Below are 26,737 nucleotides of genomic sequence, written 5' to 3' on the forward strand. Positions count from 1 at the left end.
GAGTTTCTATGAATTTTATTTGTATTTTTTCTTTAACTTTATTGAAAAATTGTTATCTTTTAACTTTAATTTCACACACATGGCCTGGCTACAGAATACTTTTTTAATTATGATATATTCACCATAATTCAGAAAATTGTAAGTCTTACCGAATTTTTATGAATTTTCAGTTCTGGTGGATGTCGGGTCCCTTTTGACCCAAATCAGAATTTTATTATTTCGCATTTCAGTAGAAAGTTTCTGATTGAATTTTTGCGTTATTGTATTTGTAAATTCTTTGTTTATTAATGTTGTTAATTTTACAAGCTCTTAGTATTAATAATATTACTATTTATATTAAAAACGAACATTCTGAAATAATATGGTAACGATCATTGCTACGCGTAATAATTCGATACAAAAAGAATTTTATTTAAACAATAAGTGATATGAAATATCGTTTTCATGATTTACTGCAAATATTGCTCCTACAATAATATTTAATATACAGGGTGTTCGATCGTCCCTGGGAAAAATTTTAATGGGGGATTCCAGAGGACAAAATAAGATGAAAATCAAGAATACCAATTTGTTGATGGAGGCTTCGTTAAAAAATTATTAACAATTAAATTCAAAAATTTCAAATCGTTCTGGAAAAATTATTTTCGGTTGCGGGGGTCTAGTACAATCATTTTTGGTGAATAGACATACCCCCGAAATCTTGTGCATTTTCGAAAAAAAAATTCAGTACGGGCGGAACTTTAAACGTTAATAACTTTTTAACGAAGCCTCGATCAACAAATTGGTATTCTTGATGTTCGTCCTATTTTGGCCTCTAGAATCCCCCATTAAAATATTTCCCAGGATTGGCCGAACACCTTGTATAGATTTGTCAGCTTTTTCTCCATTAAAATTGACTTTAATAAATATTGCACTCAGGGCACTATATTTTTCTCTAATTTACAAATATCTACGAAACATTTGTCTAAAATGTTTTAAGCAAAGAGAATTCTTCAGTTTCCAGAGAAATTGTACTGCTTAAAATATTTTTTTCCTCACGATTCACATAGTTCTTCAAAATAATCATGCTTGTGTCATTAGTGTTCATTAACATTTCGCCATTCATCGCACTAGTGTGGCCACGAGTCGATACAATCTTTCAGATAGCGCACGCTTGGCAATAGGCTGCTCCCACTTGCGCGGTATTATATTGAGAAAAATTTCTATCGAATGAAGCTATATTACGTATGGCGTAAGATAAGGAGGAAGCCGGTTGATAGCGTTCCCTCGTTCTTTTCGCGTAAAACGTGTCCGTGTGCGGACGAAAACATTCCGGGCTACGATGTGAACAAGGCCATATATCGTTAATTTCCGGGACAAATTTTTTTTTCATTCAACCAGTTTTCGACTTCGTGCGTTCACCTTTTTCGTAAATTTAACGCCAGTTATTTTTGGGTATCTTTTTCCTTCCTTTTTTTCCTTCGTCTCGAAAGGTATTTTTATTCGCGTCTGTAAAACCGCGGCCTTGGTTTTCGCGTTTGGAAATTATAATTTTAAGTAAGACCGGATCGCGTTCGCGGCGTTCGTTAATTTCGACGTTCGGGTCCATAGAATTCGTTGGTCATTACTAGCCAAAGGAACGGGCCACGAAACAGTCAAGGTCTGCAACAGCCTTTTATGCGCGTTTGTATAAAAGGGAGCCGATCGCGGTTTCTGACGTTCGTTTTAGTGTTTCAAGGTAGGACTTTGACCCACTTCTTATTTTTATTATTCGCGCCTCTCGACGGGAGAACAGAAGTTTCGTTGCCAAACATTGCTCTGCGCTCGGGCGAAATTGACTGTCGGAATTAACACTTCGCGAGCGTGCGAATGTACTTTTGGATTTACGGCCGAGACCGTTCCGCGAATGGAATTTTTTTTTTTCCGTTACACGTTTCTCGAAATAAATAATAATATATTCCTCGATAATGCAGCCGTTTGACAGTTGTTCGTCGTTAAGAATAACGACTGGGCTTACGGTCGTGTCTGTATTTTTTAAAGAATTTTCTACATCCGTTACGTAGTTACATTAAAATTCGGATACATCACTATCGTAGTACTTCTTCCTTCTTATACGAATAGATAAATATCGTGTTGCTTATTTTACGAAATTAGTAATCTTGAAATTATACGAACAATTTCTCAGTAATGACAATGCTTCATTTTTCAGTAAAATTCCAAACAAAAAACTGTCGTATTTTTATGTTACATTAATACTCGGGCACTTTTCCGGAAAATAATATTTTGTTTATAAGTATAATTTCAATATTTTGTGTCGCAACCTATAAAATATTATAAATTTTATTTAACGTCATCGAAACATTTTAACGTGTTTAAAATAATTTCTTTCAAATACTGTGGGCCACTTTAATCTCGTTTTTAATTTTAGTTTTGAATTTATGGTGTTATTCTGATTCTTAAGTTTATCTGGAAATAGAATCTTTATAAGATTTTTAGTCCAGTAACTGAGAATGTGCCAACAGTGTCAGTGTAATTGCTTTGGTATTACTTTTTATGACAGATACATACCTGTGTAATGTAATCATTTTTTTAGTTATTGAAAGCTATATTTCTTAACATGTCATTATTACTAGACTGCGAATCTTTATGCGCGTAAGATATGCAAAGAATATATGACATTTATGCACGTGAAATGTGTATGTATACACGTGCAAAAAATATGTAAAACACACAAATAATATTTACAAATATACATTTGTCATGTAAAACATTATTTGAACTGTTATACCATTCTACTACATTTTAAAGGTATTTTATTCGATTTAGTGTAATTTAGCATTATAAACTAATAATTGAACAATTATTCGATATATTCGACGTTTTTGCTGTTATTTTATACAAAAAACGATTGTATTCCCTGTATTTTTTGTTTTAAGTGTATTAAAACACTACATATTGTCGTATGATTCCACTCTAAATTTGAAACTTTTGAATTTTTGAGTCAATACTTTCTCAAGTCTTGAGAAGTGGTCTTTTTCCATTTCACTTTTTTATACCTAGGTGAATTATTACAGTATAATATCGATAATTTAGAAACACTAAATTTTTTAATTATAAAAATGCAATAATCGAGTAAATGATATATTTTCAGAAAGACCCAATTAAACAAATTTAACAAACGAATCGTGATACCAATTTAACAATATTTTTGCAATAAACAAGGACTTATTCTATATTCGAAATAGTTAATAATTGACATGTACTTGTTAATATTCATTTCTATGGTGAAAAATATCATTCTGTCTCAGGATTTAATAGTACGCATTTAAATTTGCCTTAATGCCATACCCAATCCATTTAATGGAAGATTCTAGAGGACAAAATAAAACGAAAATCAAGAATATCAATTTCATGACTGAGGCTTTGTTAAAAAATTATTAAAAAATTAAATTAAAAGATTTGAAATAATTCTGAAAAAATTATGTTTAGTTACAGGGGTCAATTACAAGCATTTTTGGTGAATAGACATATCCCTGAAATCCTATTCACTTTCGAGAAAAAAATTTAACTACGTACTGAAATTAATAATACACATACCCCTGAAATTAATAAATCTTTAAAATGTCATAACTCCTGAACGGATTGGACAATTTTGATGTTTAAAAAGGCAAACGACGCGTATTTTGGTGTAGAATATGTAGACATTCTAAGAATTTTCGATATGTTGTTCTTTAACCCCATAAAGTAAAAAAAAACCCTATAAAAATGGTCCAATTTTCAAACGACCATAACTCCTACAAGAGTGAATATATTTCAATGAAACTTTTTTCTGAAGTAGAGCTCATGGGTCCCTACAAAAAAGTATTAGACTACTTTTCTGTAGGGCATGAATTAAAATTACTAAAAATCAAAAACGAATTTTTAAGCAAAAGCGACAGGGGGTAGATACCTACATTTTTCGACGAAATTGAAAAGTTTCAAATCGTTCTGGAAAAATTATTTTCGATTGCAGGGGCAATTACAATCATTTTTTATCATTAGACATACCTTCGAATTCCTATTCACTTTCGAGTAAAAAATTCGAGAAAATATGAAATTCTTCAACAAAATTAAAAAATTTCAAATCGTTCTGGAAAAATTATTTTTGGTTGCGGGGGTCAATTGCAATCATTTTTTGTGAATACACATACCTCCGAAATTCTAATTACCTTCGAGAAAAAAATTCGAGAGGATATGAAATTCTTCAACAAAATTAAAAAATTTCAAATCGTTCCGGAAAAATTATTTTTGGTTGCGGGGTCAATTGCAATCATTTTTTGTGAATACACATACCTCCGAAATTCTAATTACCTTCGAGAAAAAAATTCGAGAGGATATGAAATTCTTCAACAAAATTAAAAAATTTCAAATCGTTCCGGAAAAATTATTTTCGGTTGCGGGGGTCAATTTAAACCATTTTTTGTCAATAGACATACCCCCAAATTCCTACCCATTTTCGGAAAAAAAATTCACCTGTGTTCGCAGATTGCTGTTCTACAGGCGGAACTTTAAACATTAATAACTTTTTAACGAAGCTTTCATCAACAAATTGGTATTCTTGATTTTCGGCTTATTTTGGCCTCTAGAATCTCCCATTACAATTTTTCCCAGTGGTGGCCGAGCACTCTGCACACATACGAAACGTGCAATGTAATCGTGAATATAACATTTAACTAACAAATATGCGGAATACATGTATCGTGCAAAATTTGCAAAATAAAAAATACATATTCGACACCTAAAGACAAAACAAATTTCAAAGCACGTGTATTTGCACATACATCGACAGTCTAGTTATTACTCGGAACGATATACAGTTACACATTAGTACAGAATTTAGAAAAAAGTCTAATATACAAAAAGGCAGTTTAGCTCGATATGTCAAATGTTCAGGTGAAAAATTCAGCATTCAACATTCTTTAATGTGCAAACATTTCGTCATCTTGTAGTAACAATTATGAAATTACAAAAAAGTATTCTTTTTTCATTTGACTCGTGTAACATTCACGAGATGATCAGTTGTGTGAAAAGTATTTAAAATAGTACTTACAAATAGTAGCAACGAATAACTTGACTAATGATATTTATGCATGAACCCCAATTTTGACGTTTTCAACTTGATCTGCAATTGAAATAAAAAAACATCGATTTAGGTAAGCATTCATTACAATAATGGGTTAAAATGTGTCGAAACTTTAGAAGAAATCATTTCGAGAATACAAATTGTGACACGAAATTTTGCAGTGTTTCGTGTGTGAAATATGCTGATTATGACACCGGAAGTTACACCCGCGATTACTACAAGTAAATTTTAAGAATTACAACTGATTATTTATCGTGCTGTGGTTTTTGTGCCTGATTAGATTATAAGAGAAAATAATTTCATTAACTACTTGGTTTGTTTTAATTTTATAAAACGAAAGTAAGCTGGAATATCGTTATTCCAAATTACCCTAACAAAATCCTTTATGTCATTTTTCAATTAGACCAAAATTTCGAACTTTGTTTTTCATTACTACCGAGAATTTGAAATATAAAAGTTCATCAGTTTTCCCATTTCGTGCTATAATTTTTTGTTCCTCTGAAACACACTGATAATGCAAATATTTCTCAATAAACTGAACTCACAGTAAAACGTTCCTCCGTTCTAAATATAGACATTTCTATCATCGTCGATGATCGATTAATTTTTAAAAATCGCGATGACGCGGTCTGCTAAGTACTTCGGCAAATACAGTTACGATACGGTGTATAGAAACCTACACAAACATCGAATAGAATGGAAACGTCGGAAAAATTGAATCAGACTTTAGCGAATACAAGCGAGGAGGACAGGCTATTACGATGAGTCATAGAGAATTACGATAAAAACCGGTCGAAAATCAATAATACGAGATTCTAGCGTCGAAGTCTTCGCAAAGGCGAATAGCAAAAAAAGCAAAAGGGGGAGAACTGATCGTATAAATCGTTTCTTTCCATCGTCAGATAAGCGAGAATGCGGCCGGTGATTTTAATTTCCTTCTCCTTTTTCTGTTTTCAGCCGAATAAAAGCTGTGGTCGCAGGAGGCACGAAATGAATCCAGCAGAAATTAAATCCATTTGTAGCCCGCTTGGAAAAACCTGGAACGGCGTGAACGTGTACCAGTTTTCGTTGCATCTTTCTCAAAGTCTGTTCCCCCATCTCTGAGGGAGTTTCTATCACTGTACAGCGAAACGAAAGAAGAAAAGGAAAAATAAGACACGAACGACTATACACGTAGCGAAAAGAAATTGCATCAAGACCAAAGAACAAGCCGAAGAGGAACAAGTTGCTAGTGGCTACTCTCTGATCCTGAAGAACTCCCGCGAAAGAAGAAGTGAACCAGCCTCTCGTTGCGCGAAAGCTTCTAGCCCCGTCGTGAAAGGAAAGTAATTAAGGATTATTCCGTTTCGCAAACGAACGTCAAAATGAGCACAATGAGCGGCACCCAATGCACGTCCGTGAAGGACTTCTACAGGGACAGGTCTATCTTCATCACCGGCGGTACTGGATTCATGGGCAAAGTCCTCGTCGAGAAGTTACTCAGATCTTGTCCCGGAATAAAGAATATTTATTTGTTGATGAGACCCAAGAGAGGCCAGGATGTTCAACAAAGGTTGCAGCAATTGTTAAACGGGCCGGTAAGATGAACGCGACTCTCCCTTTTACAGCGCTAATACTGTACGATACCCAATGGTTTTTAACCTTTTTAAGCTCACCTCGTTGTTCAGAAGTAGCTTTTTATACAGAGTGCAAGACCTTCGCGAGTTTCCGGTTTAATTGAAACTTTGTACGACGGTATTCGCGTTTAAAGTTTTTTAATATCTTTAACACTTGCGCGGTTATCGTTGAAATAGTTACACGAACGGCGATTGGGTCTTTATAGACCCGTATCTTACATTTTGCAATACTATACATATAATACGTATTTAGACTTGTAATCTACAATAACGTAGAATATTTGTCTTCGAATTTGTAGTTCGAATTTTGTCTTAAATATTTTTAAATTTTATTAAGAGAACACATATTTCATTAAACCATTGCTCTTAAATATAAACAATCACTGAGTACATAATGAGTATCAAAAATATTAACGTTTTGGAAATTGGGCGAAAAAAATGAATGAAAAATAAGTGTATCTGGGTCAAAAAGAAACCCCAACAACCGCCGTGCTAGTGTTAAAAACTATGTCAATTTCAGGAATCAGGAATGGCGAACGAAAGTAACGGTGTAGACTTGGATTTCAAATCCATCGATCGAACAAATTGTTTTTGAATTTTTATTTTCCAAACGCACTCCAATGATCCAACCTCGTAGAGTTTTAGAAAGAAATATACAATTATAGGTTTCCAACCGCCCATTTTAGAAAGAGTTCCATCGAGGTTCAATATTTCTATTAAAAATTAGTTCCATCGTTTTTTATATATTTTAGATCGAAGTTTTACAAGATAATTTAATTCCGTTTACACAGAAATCAGAATCTCTGAAAAAAAATAATTGTTAAAAGACGTGCTCGGTATTTTCCTAATTCCTAAGTCGGTTTTCTCTAAGGAAGCTATAAAAATCGGAGATAAATCAGGGGAATATAGATGTGGTAAAACAGGACTTGAAAACTGTTTTAATATAAGTTTAGGGTCTTGAAACAGTTATGAAGTTAAATTTAAGTTCTTGTATCAACTATGATGTAGATTCTATAACCACCATTTTGTAGATTCTATGCAAGTTCTGTAACGATTTCGAATATATATAACGTAAATATTCACTGTTTTCGATGGTCAGATCACATGTTTATTATCTTTAAGATAAATACGACATATATTTACACTATTTAGATTCCGAACTGTTTCAGAATTTATATAGAACCTAAAAAATAACGAGTATAGAACCTATATAAGAGCTTATATAAGAACTTTAACATAAATCGATATTGTTCGACTTAACAGTTTAACTTAACGTGTTCTTCATAAAAGTTTTAACTAAAACTTTTATATAAAGGTTTCAAACAATTATTTTTAGAACAGTTTCAAGCCCTGGTTTATGGCGTCATTCAGGCTAACCGATACACCACGTAGAGTTCATTTATGTCATTTTATTGTACGTGATAAAACATTAAATTTATCTCAACAAACTCTGTTATGTTATGAATAAGAAAATACAGGGTCTCGTTTAAAAAAATTAATTTGATTTTGCTATCTTGCTCACCATAACTCTTTCAGGCAAAATGTCCTCCTCTATATCAAACAATTTTTGTAAGACACCTGATCTTAGAAAATTGTGACGAATAAACTCCAAAGCAGACAACCAAACTGTAAACATGACTTTTTTTGGATGTTAAACAAGGTTTTGCCATAGATTTTCCTATTATCATACAGTACCTATTTTGCAGTAGAATGTCCCCCTAATCAAATAAGTTTTTAAACATATTAAAAGCTTTAGTAGCGAATAACACGAAACGTATTGAGTTTTTGATTCTACAATGTTATTCCAAATTTATCAGTGCACAAAATTTCAATTAAATTGGAAACTCCAAGATCTTGCACTCGTCTTATTTGTCTCTTTGTCACAATTTTTATTTTTCAGTAATTGTAAGGAAAATTCATTAATAGACTGCTTTTAATGGATGAACTCAACTGAGGACAAAATTTATAATATAATATACTTATATATATTTATATGTATATATTTATAATATATTTATAATATAATGTAATGTTTGTTGAGATAAATACAATAATCCACTACATACAGTAAAATGACATAAATGAAAACCATAAAAGTTAGATGAAACTATAACCCCGTTGATTATGGCGTTGACAATACAGATGAAAAAACTTTTGACTGACAAAAAGAAGGCCAAACGCTCTATTAATTAATATTTTATGTAAACTGAGTGGCATGTGATACCACAATAATATAAGTTTGACCATGTGCTTTGCATATGGTTGATAGGCATTAATATTAATTGCATATCTACAAGATAAAATTCTATGAAGAATAGCTCTTCATCGATATCAGTATCGCCTAACCGAAACCACGTTTTAGTATATCCACCAGTGAGCCCATTTTGTTTTCTTGATTCAAAACTGCCGAGTTTTTTAAAAATTTCTTCCCAGACATCGTAGTTAAATAATGTTACACCTTAATTGCTTGCAAACCTTTGCACTTAATTTTCGTTGCAAATAGACTAAGACGAACTAGATAAACGGACGTGTGCGAAATTTAAAAAAATAATTGCAAATATACGAACTTCGACGCTTTCCTTCTTAAATTTAACTAATAATATTAAAATATGTTTAATGAAAAGAAAGTTTGAGTAATGAGAAAAGTATACTGAATTGTGGAATTGAAATGTATCAAAATGTGCACTTACATACCTTTCGCTAGCCACTAAATTGGTACGTTGAAGATCACGCAGCGATGCGTACGGTAAGACAGACAAATAAACACTGTGGTTCAGGAAGGAAAACATCGAAATTTTCCGACAGTTTACGACGAACACGAAAAATCCCGAATACAGAAGCCTTATTTTGTCATCCAGGTTGTTGTCGACTACCTGTGATCTCTTCGTGAAACCTACAGTTTACGATTTCAAGGATACTAATTGTTTTTGTATATTGTTTAGCTAGGATCGTCCTTTGGCTCACTGTGCGTCAGGAATAAAGCTTAACTATAAATCTTACCTATCTCTTTCATTTTTGCATTCTGTATTTTTTTGAGAATTAAAATTTCCTATAAATGCATAAACATCCGCAATCTAGTCATCAGTCTCGACACTAGTTAAAAGTTGACACGTAATCGATATCAAATAGGAACATAAATAAGTAATGAGATTTAAAAGGAAAAAAATGAAACTCGTTATTATTATTATTTTGAAGATAAGACTACGAGAGTTTTACTGTAGCTGTGATCCAAAAATAATTAAATTCTCGCCTCCCTTAACACGTTGACTGCCAGATCAAACTCCTCAAATTGTCTATGAAAACGATACTTTGTTTTTACACAATTGGAAACTAACATACCCACAATTTGTCGTAGAACTTATCTTTACAGCCTCGTTAGAATTTAATAGTCATATCCAGATTTATTTTCTTTAACATCTAATTAAGAATTCTTGAGAATTAATTTTTGTAACCCCTCAGTGAAAATTCATGCCACCCATATGTGAGTGACGATGCAGTCAATGTGTTAGTTTTGCTATTTTATTACAAAATAGGAGAATGCCTCGAAATTAGTCACCAAAACGTGGTTGATCCATAAGGTCTATCACGCGACGAGCAAAAGATCCGTATTTAAATCCTGATCTAGAAATCGAACGATTTGCGTTTACAGTTTTCAGAAACACTATTCGCCCTTGAGCCTTTCACATTTAAATCCCGTGTCATTTTGAATCTTAAGTTTCGTACGAGGTCAAGGATGTTCCTGTTTGTCAAGCTATATAGTTGAAGTGTAAACGGGAGCCATTTTGGATCATTAGACTTGCAGATAAAGATCTGTTGATCTCAAGAATAGAACGTTTGAGGGTCCAAGGTTCTTAAGATTTGTCTCTCGGTTTTATGTATCTTTTGTAGCATCACTTTTGTGTTATTCTGTATGATTCGGTTGATAGCGCAATAGTAGACACGGCCTTGAATCGTAGACCAGCTGTGTGATCAACCGATTCCTTTCATCGTTTACAACAGCCATGCCAAACTTTACTGTCACAGACTAGAGATGGACCGTTTCAGGAATGATCAAACAAATTTTAAAGCTTATTTTTCGTTCGTTAAAACGCCATGTCACAAACAGATATAGAGTTGAAAAGAAGATAATTTCTTCAGAAATAACTAAAAGAATAAGCAACGTATTTTCTTCAAAATACTTGGCACCACTGTGCAGATTCTAAGGAATAAATTTTGTCGAAAATTTCAGTTTAAAAATTAAAGAAAGATGTCGAACAGTTATATCTTCTAGACGTTTCGTTGCCTCGCATTATCGAAACAAACAATAAACATATGTAGATAGTACACGAGTAAGAAAACTTGGCAAAGTAAACGAGAACAAAAGTAAAAATAGAAAAGGTCGCGGTGCATGTTTGGTATTATTGGTCTACAATTTTCAGCAAAGCCGCCAGCTCTACGTGCCTTCATTTTTCGTATTTTATTTCGAAGTTTGCGTTTATCGAGGATCAAAGAACAGTCGGGTTTATACAGCTAGGCGAACCTACTACAGTCATTTTCGAATGTGGAACTTGAGGAGGAATCTATCGATGGCCTGGATAGCTCAATTGGTGCAGCAGTCGTCCAGCAAACGATAGATCCGGGTTGAAATCCCTGGTCCAGCAATCCGATCGATCGAGTCTGTCTCTTCCCACTAATACTTTCAGTAACGAGGTTCTGCCTTGTGTCATTATGTTTACATCGCGTGTTATTTCGAATCCAAAGTTTTTTCGATGGTCAAGAAAACCACCGCATTTCTGCGGTCACGATTTAAGAGATTCTATCATTTGTGTCAGCGTTTTTTGAAACCACTCTCTAATTATAGGCACCGATGACTGAAAAGAAACTAGAAAACTAGAGAAGCAGTCGGGTTTAAAGATCAAAATTTCATCATCGTTGGACCAAGTTAATTCTTCCGAACAAAAATGTATGATAAACAAATATCTTCGTAGGATGACGGTCTAGAATCAACAGTTTCATTAAAGGCTTGAATAATTTGAGACCACTCTCAAATTATAGGTACCTATGACTGAAAAGAAACTAGAGAACTAGAGAAGCAGTCGGATTTAAAGATCAAAATTTCATCATCGTTGGACCAAGTTAATTCTTACGAACAAAAATGTATGATAAACAAATATCTTCGCAGGATGACGGTCTAGAATCAACAGTTTCATTAAAGGCTTGAATAATTTGAGACCACTCTCAAATTATAGGTACCTATGACTGAAAAGAAACTAGAGAACTAGAGAAGCAGTCGGATTTAAAGATCAAAATTTCATCATCGTTGGACCAAGTTAATTCTTACGAACAAAAATATATGATAAACAAATATCTTCGCAGGATGAGGGTCTAGAATCAACAGTTTCATTAAAGGCTTGAATAATTTGTGACCACTCTCAAATTATAGGTACCTATGACTGAAAAGAGACTAGAGAACTAGAGAAGCAGTCGGGTTTAAGGATCAAAATTTCATCATCGTTGGACCAAGTTAATTCTTACGAACAAAAATGTATGATAAACAAATATCTTCGTAGGATGACGGTCTAGAATCAACAGTTTCATGAAAGTCTTGAATAATTTGTGACCATTTTCAAATTATAGGCACCTATGACTGAAAAGAAACTAGAAAACTAGAGAAGCAGTCGGGTTTAAGGATCAAAATTTCATCATCGTTGGACCAAGTTAATTCTTCGTACGAATAAAAATGTATGATAAACAAATATCTTCGCAGGATAACGGTTTAGAATCAACAGTTTCATTAAAGGCTTGAATAATTTGAGATCACTTGAGACCACTCTCAAATTATAGGTACCTATGACTGAAAAGAGACTAGAAAACTAGAGAAGCAGTCGGGTTTAAAGATCAAAATTTCATCATCGTTGGACCAAGTTAATTCTTACGAACAATAATGTATGATAAACAAATATCTTCGCAGGATGAGGGTCTAGAATCAACAGTTTCATTAAAGTCTTGAATAATTTGAGACCACTTGAGACCACTCTCAAATTATAGGCACCGATGACTGAAAAGCACTCAGAGAAGCACTCAGGTTTAAGGATCAAAATTTCATCATCGTTGGATGAAGTTAATTTTTCGTACGAATAAAAATGTATGATAAACAAATATCTTCACAGGATGACGGTCTAGAATCAACAGTTTCATTAAAGGCTTGAATAATTTATCTTCGTGGACTTCTGCAAGACGTAAAGAATTTCACGATATTTGCACAAGCAGTTTTGAGTGGGCGTCAAGGATATTGTTTCATTCTTACATTGCTTTCTATAATGTAAATGTGTTTTCGATTGCATTCAACCGAGTAAATTGTTTGTTTTACGTTATAGTTTGTGTTTAACCATTTCCAATAGTAAAAATTTTATTTCGAATTACTGATGATCAGTATCAATTACGTAAAACGAACCATAGTAGAGCAAAATTAAATTACGAGCGATCGAAATTAATTTTCCCCGTCGCTCGTAATCATTATTTGCAATTAGAAACAGTTTAATTGTTATCCTATCAAATTTTTTATTTTGGTTATAACAATCGGGGTTCCAGGTTATCACTTATCGACGCTACAATTTGAACAAAGGGCTCGTTCGAATTATGATGTTCACCACGAATAACTCGATTAACGGAGCAGTGGCTCGGTAGTTTTCGTTCCAGTTTCCAGTAATCTGATCGGCAGATTACTTTTTCCCCCGCGCATTTTTGTAGCTGCATTAGAACTAGTTTATATTACTAGAACGAAATGGATGCACTGTATCATAACTGATCGTTCGTGTGGTTTAGCTGGCGATCTCTCTACGCACGAAATTTGATCAAAGTTAAAAACAGGGATGGCCTGGTTTCTAAACTTCGCTGAATCGAACGTTCGTGACTTCCGAAGTTTGAAGTTTTATCGTATACGAAGGTTCAAGGTTCGAGCAGAGTTGAAAATACTCATCAGTCGTTCGAAATGCGAATTTTCAGTCACCAGAGTCCTCCAATTTTCATAGTTTTAATTTATTTTATTCTTTAAGATTTCGATATTGGACAGATAAAGTACTCCATTTATTTCTTACTGTTTTTTTAAAAACATTCGACATCTCAAAACTTGCATGAAAGTTGGACACTGAATAATAAATAAGTCAATGGGCTTCTTACAAACATTTAAAAATTCTATTGACGAAGCACCATTCATATTTACAGTAACAAATGTAATAAAAAAGGAGCAATAATAAAAGAATAATATTGAACACTAAACATATGGGCAAGAGCAGTGAAATTTTCAATTATCATTAAGTGGATAATTCTTGGGTTATATTATTTTACAACGTATTGAATTTGATTGTCAGTTGTCTATGGTTCATAACTTAATATACATTTTCTTTTTTATTAAGTTTTTGAAAGTCACTAGAGTTTATTTAGCTACTTGTTAATATGTACTGCGAAACTTCAAATCTGGCTTACTATGAGATGTCATAAAGTTTGACGTATTGTGTTGATAGCTCTTCGAGAAGTTACGACGGGACTCACCACTCGAGCTTTCGAAAATCATTCCTGTAGACGGGGACGTGACGGAACATGAATTAGGCATCTCGGAGGCCGATCAGAATACGCTCATACGATGCGTGTCGGTCGTCTTTCATTCCGCTGCCACTGTTAAATTCGACGAAGCGCTGAAACTTTCAATTACTATCAACATGGTCGGCACTAAACAGCTATTGAAACTGTGCCATCGCATGCACAATTTGGAGGTGAGACCTTTTCTTCAAATTCTCTTTTATACGTTTCGTCCATTATACAGGGATTTCGGCCAGCCCCTGGGAAAAATTTTAATGGGGGATTCTAGAGGCCAAAATAAGACGAAAATCAAGAATACCAATTTGTTGACGGTGGCTTCGTTAAAAAGTTATTAACAATTAAATTAAAAAATTTCAAATCGTTCTGGAAAAATTATTCTCGGTTACGGGGATCAATTACAATCATTTTTGGTGAATAGACATACTAATGAAATCCTACCCTCCTTCGAGAAAAAAATTCGGGTAGGTGATGAAATTTCTCGGCGAAAAAAAAATTTTTCAAATCGTTCTAGAAAAATTATTTCCGATTGCAAGGATCGATTATAATCATTTTTGATGAATAGATATACCCCCGAAATCCTACCCAGTTTCGAGAAAAAAATTGGAGAAAGTGTGAGATTTTTCGACAAAATTAAAAAATTTTAAATCGTTCTAAAAAAATTATTTTTGATTGCAGGGACCAATTATAATCATTTTTGGTCAATAGACATATCCTCGAAATCCTAACCATTTTCGAGAAAAAAATTCCTTACCGAAAATATAATTACAGGCCAAAAATGCTTCCCGTAAATTTCATGCGAATCTTTAAAACACCATAACTTCTGAACGGATTGGACGATTTTAATGTTCAAAAAGCCAAACGCCGCGTATTTTAGTGTAGAATATGTAGAAATTCTAACAATGTTGAAAAAGTTGTTCCTTGACCCCGTAAAGTTGGAAAAACCCCATAAAAATGGTCTAATTTTTAAACAGCTATAACTCCTATAATAGTGAATATATTTCAATGAAACTTTTTTCTGAAGTAGAGCCCATAGGTACCTACAAAAAAGTATTAAACAACTTTTCTGTAGGACATCAAACGAAATTATTAAAAATCAAAAACGAATTGTTAGGAAAAATCGACAGGGGGGTAGGTGCCTAAATTTTTTAGACGAAATTAAAAAATTTCAAATCATTCTGAAAAAATTATTTTCGGTTACGGGGGTCAATTACAATCATTTTTGGTGAATACATATACCCCCGAAATCCTATCCATTTTCAAAAAAAAAATTTGAGTAGGTACTGAAATTTTTTGGCGAAATTTAAAAGTTTCGAATCGTTCTGGAAAAATTATTTTCGGTTGTGGGGGTCAATTATAATCATTTTTGGTGAATAGACATATTCCCAAAATCTTACCCACTTTCGAGAAAAAAATTCAGTATTGACGGAACTTTAAACGTTAATAACTTCTTAACGAAGCCACCATCAACAAATTGGTATTCTTAATTTTCGTCTTATTTTGGCCTCTAGAATCTCCCATTAAAATCTTTCCCATGGGTGGCCGAACGCACTGTATAATAGTGCCTCATATAAGTAGAATTTCAAACACAATGACCTATAATATTTTGCTTTTGTCCTGAAAGCAATTGCGTTCCTCCGCAATACAGCAAATCTTGGATAACTGCAAGAAACGTGGGACCAACGTGACGCAGTTATAAGAGCACGGTTAATATTCAGTTCCCAGAAGGGCACAAGCCTTATAAATAAGAATAATACAATGTGAAACTTATTTAATTGTTATTTTTTGTTAATGGGACCTTTACTAATATATACGTGAGAGCTTTCTGATTCAAGTATGACCAAAGACGATAACTTGGATCATATTTACGTATTTAACAAGATTTCTTACTTTATTAGGAGTAGGTTAAAAACAAATTATATCGTGTTTGGTCTTATTTTAATCGGAAAACTCTCACAAACACATTGGTAGAAATTTCATTTTAAAAAATACAAAAATGAAAAAGTTTCATCTATGCATTATTTATTATGTATTATCTCACCGATGTTCGAGCTCAGATCAGGTTACACTTACGCGGTCCGCTCGACATTGAGCTTCTTTGTGTGTCAAGGGGAGTCCCCTCTCAGTAACAGAGACGACTACCGTTCACTTATCCAATCGAAAATGACTTGCAGTTATCCAAGCATTGCTGTACTATGCTGATTCTTTCAATGCAAAAAGCTATGCACATCAACGATTGGCGTGGTCTTCATCGTTGAATATGAAAAAAGAAAAATAGACTAACTAGATAGATAACATGCTTTGAAATCGAGGTGCAACAACTATTAAAAGGCTTTGACAAAAATTAGCATTTCTTCGCCGACGAATCAAGATATTATCGTTATATGTTTTTCTTTATGCATCACGACTGCTTCCATATTTACAAATACGTAAAAGTCAGCATGAAATATGAATATAAACTTCCATATGCCCAGAGGGCATACTTAAAGTAAAATTAGCTGTGCCTTAGAGCTAAGATAGCAAAGTTTTATTCGAGTAATAGATTAACGAATAAAAACAACTTATAACAATTTCCTCCGTTTAATTGTCAAAAGAAAAAGGCAAGAGATCGAAGAACTAAATATTTCTGTTAATAATCGTGCCATTTTGGTCATTTTTGAAACTTTGTTTTCACGATGATTGGCTCGATAGAGAAACTAGTATAGATTAATAATCTCTGTAAGATTCAATTTTTCTTTTTTGCATCGTGCTTTGAAACAGTGACGGTTCTCATCTAAATAAAAGCTTCAAGTAACGAATAAAAGATAAACGACTGTTTATTCGTTACTTGTCGAATGAAAATAAAAATTTGAACTATACAAAGAAATATTTCACAATGCATAAATAAAGATTTGTCTGCCCAGTAAAACGAAGTTCATAAACTCTTTTCATTCGTTATTCATTATTCGAATAAAATTTTGCTCATGTTTGCTTCGAATGAATAAAAGTAAAAAAATACAAGAATTATTCGACTACGTTAAAAGAGCTGTATGTCTTCGAATTTTGATTGCAATCCAGTTGTTCTTCCGTATAATAGAAAAATTAGTAAGAAAAAAAAATACAAAATATTAGACTGTCCCCTTCAAGGATTAAAGCATTCATAATCTGTGATTTTAATCTTTAATTTGTATATTTTAATGAAAAGGCTCTCATCCATGTTTCCACGGCATATTGTAACTGCGATCGCACGGACGTCGCTGAGGAGATCTATCCGCTCCCAGCCGAACCTGAACACATAATCGCATTGACGAAGATCATGGATGCCAAGATGATTGATGATATAACACCGACTCTGATCGGCAACCGACCGAATACCTATACATTCACCAAAGCTCTGACTGAGAGGCTGTTGCAATCAGAATCTGGTTATTTGCCGGTCGCAATCGTGAGACCTTCTATCGTCTTGTCGTCGCTTAGAGAGCCAGTAGCTGGATGGGTGGATAACTGGAATGGACCGACTGGAATTATCGCCGCTGCTGGTAAAGGTGTTTTCAGGTACGTTGAACTTGTAGTTGCCTGTTATTCCTCCATACTTGGAACAAAATCGACTGACCGCTCAAAGCCACTGAGAGAAGCTATCCCCACCATAAACGTTTGGCTACACTCGCCAGACTCTCTTCTTGTCCATCTCTCATTTTTTTCGTGCAAATGTATAAATATACGCTTTCTATTCCCGTAATGGAAATTACTTTGAGTGGCCAGTCGAGTATGAGTCGACTACAGCAGTTGTGTTTCTTTTCTTCGACAAAATTATTGTAACATATGAAATGAAAATCGTGATACACACTCGTTCGTTTCATACGAACTTAATCACGACTTGCAATTTAAATATAGTTTATTAAATAGAGATCCTGAAACTAACGGTAATGGTCACAAATATCTATTTTTACACTTTGTTAATAAGAAATTCTATTAATCTAGTCCCAGGGCTCCCTGCTATACATTTACAAAATCGTCCAACTACTTAACCCAGACACAATTTTTAATATTTGCTTCAAGCAAAAAAAAAAACTAATATTTCGTATGTTATAATATTCAGGATGTTCAGCCACCTCGGGGAAAAATTTTAATGGGGGATTCTAGAGGCCAAAATAAGACGAAAATCAAGAATCAAGAATTATTGATTGAGCCTTCGTTAAAAAATTATTAACGTTTAAAGTTCCGCCTGTAGAACGTCAATCTGCGAACAGCTGCGTGCGCGCGATAGTGGTTCTCACTCAGCAGGAGAAACTCTACTTACTGACGTGTCGACAGCCTTACAGTTTTCTGAGTGAGAACCACTACCGCGCACGCGCAGCTGTTCGCTGATTGCCGTTCTACAGGCGAAACTTTAAACGTTAATAATTTGTTAACGAAGCCTCAATCGACAAATTGGTATTCTTGATTTCCGTCTTATTTTGACCTCCAGAATCTCCCATTAAAATTTTTCCCCGAGATCACCGAACACCCTGTATAATGTTCCACGAACGCGTTTACAGTTGAAAATGTTGTTAACCGATGTATCGTTACCGTTGCAGAACGATGCTGTGTCACGAACAGAAGATAGCAGACTTAGTACCGGTCGACATAGTGATTAATTTGATGATCTGCACAGCATGGAGAACCGCCACGAATCGCACGAAGACGATTCCCGTATACAACTGTTGTACAGGTCAACAGAACCCAATTACTTGGAAACAGTTCGTTGATCTGACGTTTAAATACACGCGGATGCACCCGCCAAACGGTGCGATTTGGTATCCAGGCGGTCTGTGCCGTAATTCCGCTATAATGAATAAAGTGTGCGCGGTCTTCCAGCACATGCTGCCGGCATACGTTTTAGACTTTTTCCTGCGACTGAGGGGCAAACCGACCATTATGGTCGACATACAAACGAAGCTCCATAAAGCCGCCAAATGCTTGGAGTATTTCAGTACGCAAGAATGGAACTTTAGAGATGATAACGTTCGACGATTAGGGGAACAGCTTAGTCCCGAGGATCGACAAACATTTATGTTTGATGTTAGACAAATTGACTGGCCGTCGTATTTGGAACACTACATATTGGGAATTCGACACTTCATCTTGAAGGAAAGTCCGGACACGCTGCCAGCTGCTCGTTCACATATTAAAAAGTATGTATTATCATTGGGTTTCTCAGGGTTCGAGTCCCTTTGCAATTGATACTGTTAAAAACTATCTTGGCGTAAACTGTATATTTTTGAAATATCTTCCAAGGTTTTCACAGCTACCGAAATTGTAATTAGCTTTAATGAAAAGCTGAAGGCATAGTAGTAATCGTTGTTGGTGTCGCAAGGGAAATCAGACTTGGGATGAGCGTTTTTGGATGAAACCGAGCTTAAAATGTAGGGCACGATGAGTATAAATAAATCTTAGATTTCGTTCTTGTTTTAAATGATAGGATATGTTTTCGCTTTACAATTGATAATTTACCCAAAAAATTGAATTTTTGTTGCTAGTTATTCTCCCAACTCTTTCTATTGCAACGATTCCACTAACATTAAAGCATCTGAATGCATACGGCGAATCATTAATTGTTTTGTTGTTTTTCATTAAAGTTAAGATTTACGATTAGGAACAAAAACGTAGTTGAAGCTGACGTTTTCCAAATTTTTACATTTTACGCTATTTCTTATAAAAACGTCTGTGCAGTTACAATTAATACTTTAGGAGTTGTTCATACGTATCGTGACCTACATTTTAAACTCGGTTTTATCTGAAAAAAACGCTCCCATTATGAGTCCTGTTTACGGATGAAACCCTTTGTACAATTTTCTTCATTTCTATAAATCCTATTGTACTTGTATTACAGTAGAAATATAAATAAAATAAAACAGAGTGGAATAAGTAATCGTTGCATTGCTACTCTCAGAACCTCTATGTAGAACTAAGTCAGTTAGTCATTACCCAATTGATCAAATTAACCGTAATTCTAGAAGCAATTTCCAAAAGAATACGACTTACAGCCAGAGAGTTCAGTGTTAATTGTAAAAATGACTCACAAAGTAACCTTACAGTTGTCCCATCAGAAATTTCGATGATATTTCGAGAAATTCACATAGACGTTAAATGATGATATTTTGTAAAATATTTAATGAACAATCTTTAATAAACAATTAAGATTTGCACTACTAAAATTTCCAAGTTTAAGAGCCGTAAAAAATGTCATTAAATCTTATTTGAAAAGTATTAAATTTCTATCTAAAAATATACAAACATTATTAATAATTTGATACACTTATTGAAAAATCCGTTAAAATTCTATACTTGAATACATGTTTAATTTTACAAGTGTAACAGATATTAAAGTGTAAAAGTTTTAGCGTCTTTTTTAATACATTTATCGAAATATTAATATTATTTGTATATCTTTAAACAATAATTTAATATCTATCAGATAGGATAGTGTGAAATTTAAGTAAACAAAATAAACATTGAAAGAAACAAAGATAAGATAAAGTTACAAAGATTTGACCTCCAAACCTACCGCTTATGAAACAGACATAGTTCACAATTAAGTAACAAACTTCCTTATGTAACATATACATTTGAAGATTCCAAATCGTTAAAAAATAAATTTTTTCATTAAGATAAAATACATCAAATATCATTCAAATCTCTGATAGAACAGCTGTAAATTTACCTTGTCAATTAAATACATGACAGTACAGTTTAACTCTTTGTGGCACAGGATTTCAATAATAAAATAGACCTATGTTGCATAGAAATTTTATTGCGTTTTAAATTAAACAAAATTGGTATATTTTTATTAATAAAGGTATCACATAATGTAAAAACATAAAAAAAAAGGTGTATTCCTAGCAAACGGACCATTCACCGATTGGGGTGAATTATACGTCATTCGATTCGCCTAATTCAGTACATTATTAACATGTATTTTATTATTAGCGGAAATTCGTTATTTTTGTTTAAACTTGTCGAAAAGGTGCAATAAAAAAGTAAGATTAAGTATATTTTGACAAGTTCACAGGTAGAAACAGATGACTGTCGTTACTGTGTTTATGTTGTAAATTATAGATGCCAGGAAGTCAAATGCTAATTTGTTAGACATGTATCGAATGAAACTTCTGCTATTTCTGCTAATATTTCATTGAACAAATCATCATTTTCCTGTTAGGTACATTTACTAAATATAGGGTGTTCGGTCACCCCTGGGAAAAATTTTAATGGAAGATTCTAGAGGACAAAATAGGACGAAAATCAAAAATACCAATTTGTTGATGGAGGCTTCGTTAAAAAGTTATTAACGTTTAAAGTTCCACCCATTCTGAATTTTTTTCTCGAAAATGCGCAGGATTTCGGGGGTATGTCTATTCACCAAAAATGATTCTAATTGACCCCTTCAACTGAAAATAATTTCTTTAAGACGATTTGAAACTTTTCAATTTTGTTGTCTACCTACTCGAATTTTTTTCTCGAAAATACGTAGGATTTCGGGGGTATGTCTATTCGCCAAAGATGATTGTAATTAAGCCTCGCAACCAAAAATAATTTTTCCAGAACGATTTGAAATTTTTTGTTTTTCGTCGAAAAATTTGGGCCCTTGATTAGATTTTCGTTAAGGAATTTTTTTCTCGAAAGTGCGTAGGATTTCGGGGGTATGTGTATTCACCAAAAATGATTGTAATTGACCCCCGCAGCCAAAAATAATTTTTCCAGAACGATTTGAAATTTTTGAATTTAATTGTTAATAATTTTTTAACGAAGCCTCCATCAACAAATTAGTATTCTTGATTTTCATCTTATTTTGGCCTCTAGAATCTCTCATTAAAATTTTTCCCGGAGGTGGCCGAACATCCTGTATTTAGTAAATGTACCTAACAGGAAAATGATGATTTATTCAATGAAATATTAGCAGAAATAGCAGAAATTTCATTCGATCCATGTGTAACAAATTAGCATTTGACTACCTGGCATCTATAATTTACATCATGAATACAGTAACGACAGTCATTTGTTTCTACCTGTGAACCTGTCAAAATATACTTAACCTTACGTTTTTACTGCAACTTTACGACAAGTTTAAACAAAAATAACGAATTTCCGCAAATAATGAAATGCATATTAATAATGTTCTGAATTAGACGAATCGGATGACGTATAACTCGCCCCGATCGGTAAACGGTCCATTTGCTAGGAATGTTCCAAAAAAAAAAAAAAAATAGTAACAATTGTCGCAATAAACCTTCCACTTGCAACAATCGATGAACCTGCATTGGCATGTTGAATGTTGTCAACACAAGTGAATACATTTGTAACATTTGTTGAGGATATTACCAACTGCTTTACGTAAATAAGACGAAATATTAACCTATGCGCATGCAACTGTTGCAATATTTCGAGATGGAACTAAAATTTTCCCACCATGCATTACGATGCATCAAAATGGTGGGACACTTCTAATCCCAGCGTGCCCCAAAGAGTTAAAAGAAACAATAACGTCGAAAATTTCGTACGATTAAACAGTGTATTTTATAATTCCACTATGTTTCAGGTTATATTGGCTTCATAAAGCTGTACAATTTGGAATGCTGTTGATAGTGCTGCGTTTTCTGTTCTTGCGTAGTTCCGTGACCCGAACTGCGTGTTTTTCACTGCTGTCTATCGTGTTACGCATGTGCCGTATGATTGTTTGACGGCTCAGAACCCTGGTTGAGGATCGCGACAAGCGTAATAAGAAACAAAAATTAATCGTAAAGCATAATTTAAAGGTGCGGATTGTCCTTCGACTTCACTGCTCGGCGTTCCCGACGATAAATCGCTGTTCACACATCCCATCGGTTGGCCTTTTTGATGTTTCTATTTGTTCGTAAATATTAGCGTTCGCTAGATGTGTAATTCTGCAGGATGTGTCAGTTATAATGTTTAAAGATACGCAGGATGAAACAATGTGTATGCGAAAAGGTTCCGAAATGATGTGAATCCTTTGTTATTCGAAATTACCCGAAATGAGAACGTTTTCTTCCGTAATATTTATGTCGTCTTCTTGTTCGAAATAGTTTGAGAAAAAAAAAAAATAATAAAAACAGAAAGAAAGTTCATTTTTATGATCAGTTAATGGGTATATTTAATTATCATTGTGACGCCATTTTTGATGCCGCCAAGGCGTTTCGTTCTTGAACATCGATTTATCGCATATCGTCGATTTGTAATGATGCGATACTAGGAGTATTCGATCAAGTTAGATACCACAAGACCTTTTGGTCCGGACTTCCTTGATGTTTATCTGGCTGTTACTTCGCGGTATCATCGCACCGCCTCTTGAAATAATACGACGCGTAAACTCCGTGAGCCGGCAGCTTGAATACTGGTCGAATATTCGATGTATCATAAAACCTTGTGATTTGCTGTCTTGGTAACTTTGTTGAAAGTTTTTTTTACAATCTTTTTCTACGTCATTTTAACTCGAAGACCAAAAACGATCATATTTTACAGATTATTTAAGGAGAATTATTTGTTATTCGTATATTTACGTTTAAAATATCAATCTCCATGGCGTTTAAGGATTTTTTAAGATACTTGTCTAATTTAAGCTTTCTTTCGTGCGTTGAAACTTCGAACCAATTTCTTTAAATTTTTAATCAACAAGGTTTTACCGTATTCCGTTGCCGAGGAAACACGCGTCCCACTGCTTTGTTTTGCCAAACAAAAACAAACCCGCATTTAATATTAATTGTAGAAATAAATGGAAGCGATAGATATATAAATGTATTTTAACATGGCCAAAAATTTTAACGCCCGTAATCTTCCTTCCTTTTCATAATTTTTATGCGATAAGTTAAGAAATAACGCGAATTTCTCTTCGTGCAGGAACGTTTAATCCTTTCATGCATGGGTTTTTAAGCGCTAGCCCCGCTCTTGAAGTGAGTTTTTTCACAATTTAATATAACGTGCCGTAATGTACGACTGTATATGATGAAATATGCGTACACATAAAAACCCAAAGGATTAAACATTGGCCCAGCATCGAATCCTTCCGAGTCTAAAGTTTAAATATCAATTTTCTTTAAATTATATTTACAAGTTAAACACGCATACGTTTATTTCCAGTATTCGAGGACATTTTTTCCCTCGGAGGAGAAGTAGTATATCGCTTTATAGACTCGAAAGGATAAATTAGAAAATGTAAATGCCGGCTAGAGGAGTTACAAATTCGTCGTGCCTTTGTGTCGTCGCTATCTGGCATATTTTGTTCGTTTGTACTGCGACGTAAGATACATAGACAGATATTTAGCCATGTTCATGTAACGAATACGATCGATTTATTCGATTTCACCATCAACGAACCAAGGGATTCTTCAAAGAATTATGAAAACATAGATTAATGAATTATAATTTCTATTCATGTATAAATTAAAAAATTATTTATAGCAATTATTTCTTGTCTAAGAATATGAATATTTGTGATAAGGGGAAAACTAATGTATTTGCGACTATATGTTACAACTTCAACATTATCTTCAGTCTCGTTTGCTTGTTATATCCGCAATAACAATTTCTGTATACTTATAAAGGGAACGTTTGAAATATTTTGTCTTTGCGTTATACCGTTTGGGATAAACTTTGTTCCTTTTCCTTCAACGAAAAACAAAACTCGAATAATATCAGCATTAATCATAATAAATAAGAAATTGTCGATATTACAAATAATTTGATTCGTTGTTGATGAAATTGAAAATAAGTTAAAGTGATATCTATACAAAAGCTAATACGGTTACACTGTAACGAGCAAAAGACTACTGAAAGAGAAACGTCTCAATATACCCACTAGATTCATTTATAACTAAAATGCGTTAGCGCTTCTTTTGAATGGAAAATTTCGTCATGGAGACCAATCCATTGAAGTATATTGTTACCATCTAACGTTTTTCAAAAACTGCCACCGGTAGGCAAATATAATAGGATCTTATTTGAGACACATGGTTGACGAAGACGTTAAAACGTTCAACGTAAAAATGAAACAAGATACAGAAATATCACTACGTATCTTACGCGTACTATAGTCATGGTATTACTGACGCTGAAATTTTGAAGGCATTGGCAACTTATCCTTATCTTCCGGTGAAGTTCTTCGCACGTAATAACTTTTATTAGGCGGCTTATCCATCAAGCGACGAGGAAGCCGAAATTTAGAATCGATAGGCGAAGAGAAGGCAAATTTGTATATACGAGTTATTGATATTAACGAAGACGATTTTATACAATATAATTCGTACATCCATTTCGTGACTCATTCGTGTATTAGAGTTTCCAACGCGTATTTCGCCATTATGCCCCCTAGTAAACGTATTTATTTTACCGCAACATCCTATGTACAGTACAAATTTAAATATTCGTTTCTAATAATACCAACACCGTTGCGGGTCAATATTTTGCTGCGCCCGAGCTTATCTTGAGATCGGAGATTTTCAAAATCTTATGCTTGAGTACAAGAAGCTTCCCATAGTAACTGTCTTTGCAAAATTACAGCACAAGTTTAAATCTTCTTTTATATAATAACTGACGATACGATAGATAGAGGTAAGACTTATTCATTCGAGTCCCCATAAAATCGATTAATGAAAGAATTTCATTCGTGATCTTTGTGATCCGTAAAGTGTTCTACGTGTTAAACCGTCTGAATCACACAATAATCTAGCTTAATTTTCAACTCGATAAACATTGAAGTTCGAGTGTAATCCGCAGTACACTTTATACGCATATGGAAGGATTATTTACGGCTATATTTGGCTACATCTTGATGTCGCTAGCAACATATGATAAAATTTGGAGGTTTGGCTTGGTAATTAACATGTAATATTTTCCTCCCATCCTATACAGTTAATAAGTGTTTCTGTGATATTTACGTTCTCGTAAATATTAATTTCGCGTTTGTATTCCGCGAATGTTTCATTAAGCATTCGTTAACCCACTGTAGACCACTACTTCAATATCCAATGTTAATATAACGTTCATCGTTTCGGTAATCATATGCAAACTCTGTTTTAAAATGACTTACAATATTGTTAGAACCATTGTAGGGAAGTAAAGAAGTGTTCATTAAAGTTGTCTAAAACAATCGATCCAGGAACTATCTTAAATTATGTTACGTACTTTGTGTGGTCTATTGTACCATTAAAATGGTCAATGGAGAATGCAAATAATAAAAACCTTCACATTATAACATCACCTAAATGCTGGTCTGCATAATCATACGTTTTTACGCCACACGTTGCCTGTGCCTTTAAGATGATTAAGTCGTGAGCCATTCTTTAACCGACTATGATTGTTTACAACTGAAACATATTTCCCATAACTCAATTAGATCGTCTGTTCTGTGTTTGAATAGACCTCCTTTGAATATTATTTTGCGATCCATTAAACGCTGCCAATACACAATGAAAAA

The 26,737-nt window shown here is 33.8% G+C and overlaps 1 protein-coding gene across 5 annotated transcripts in view; it reads left to right on the plus strand.

Moving 5' to 3' along the window:
* Far1 (fatty acyl-CoA reductase 1) overlaps positions 1-24,884 on the plus strand; it is a 110,787-nt gene extending 85,903 nt beyond the window's left edge. For 4 of the 5 annotated variants that reach the window (XM_076761866.1, XM_076761865.1, XM_076761864.1 and 1 more), the window contains 5 exons: positions 6,059-6,678; positions 14,220-14,468; positions 17,477-17,826; positions 18,849-19,445; positions 22,847-24,884. In XM_076761866.1, the coding sequence (XP_076617981.1) occupies positions 6,466-6,678; positions 14,220-14,468; positions 17,477-17,826; positions 18,849-19,445; positions 22,847-22,988 (1,551 nt within the window). In that variant the 5' untranslated portion in view covers positions 6,059-6,465 and the 3' untranslated portion in view covers positions 22,989-24,884. Of the gene's footprint in view, positions 1-1,564; positions 1,718-6,058; positions 6,679-14,219; positions 14,469-17,476; positions 17,827-18,848; positions 19,446-22,846 lie in introns of those variants that run through there. The other variant, XM_076761868.1, reaches the window with a different exon arrangement.
* The last annotated feature ends 1,853 nt before the right edge of the window (positions 24,885-26,737 follow it).

Source organism: Colletes latitarsis, chromosome 3 (genome assembly GCF_051014445.1).
Source record: "Colletes latitarsis isolate SP2378_abdomen chromosome 3, iyColLati1, whole genome shotgun sequence".
Classification (NCBI taxonomy): Eukaryota; Metazoa; Arthropoda; class Insecta; order Hymenoptera; family Colletidae; genus Colletes; species Colletes latitarsis.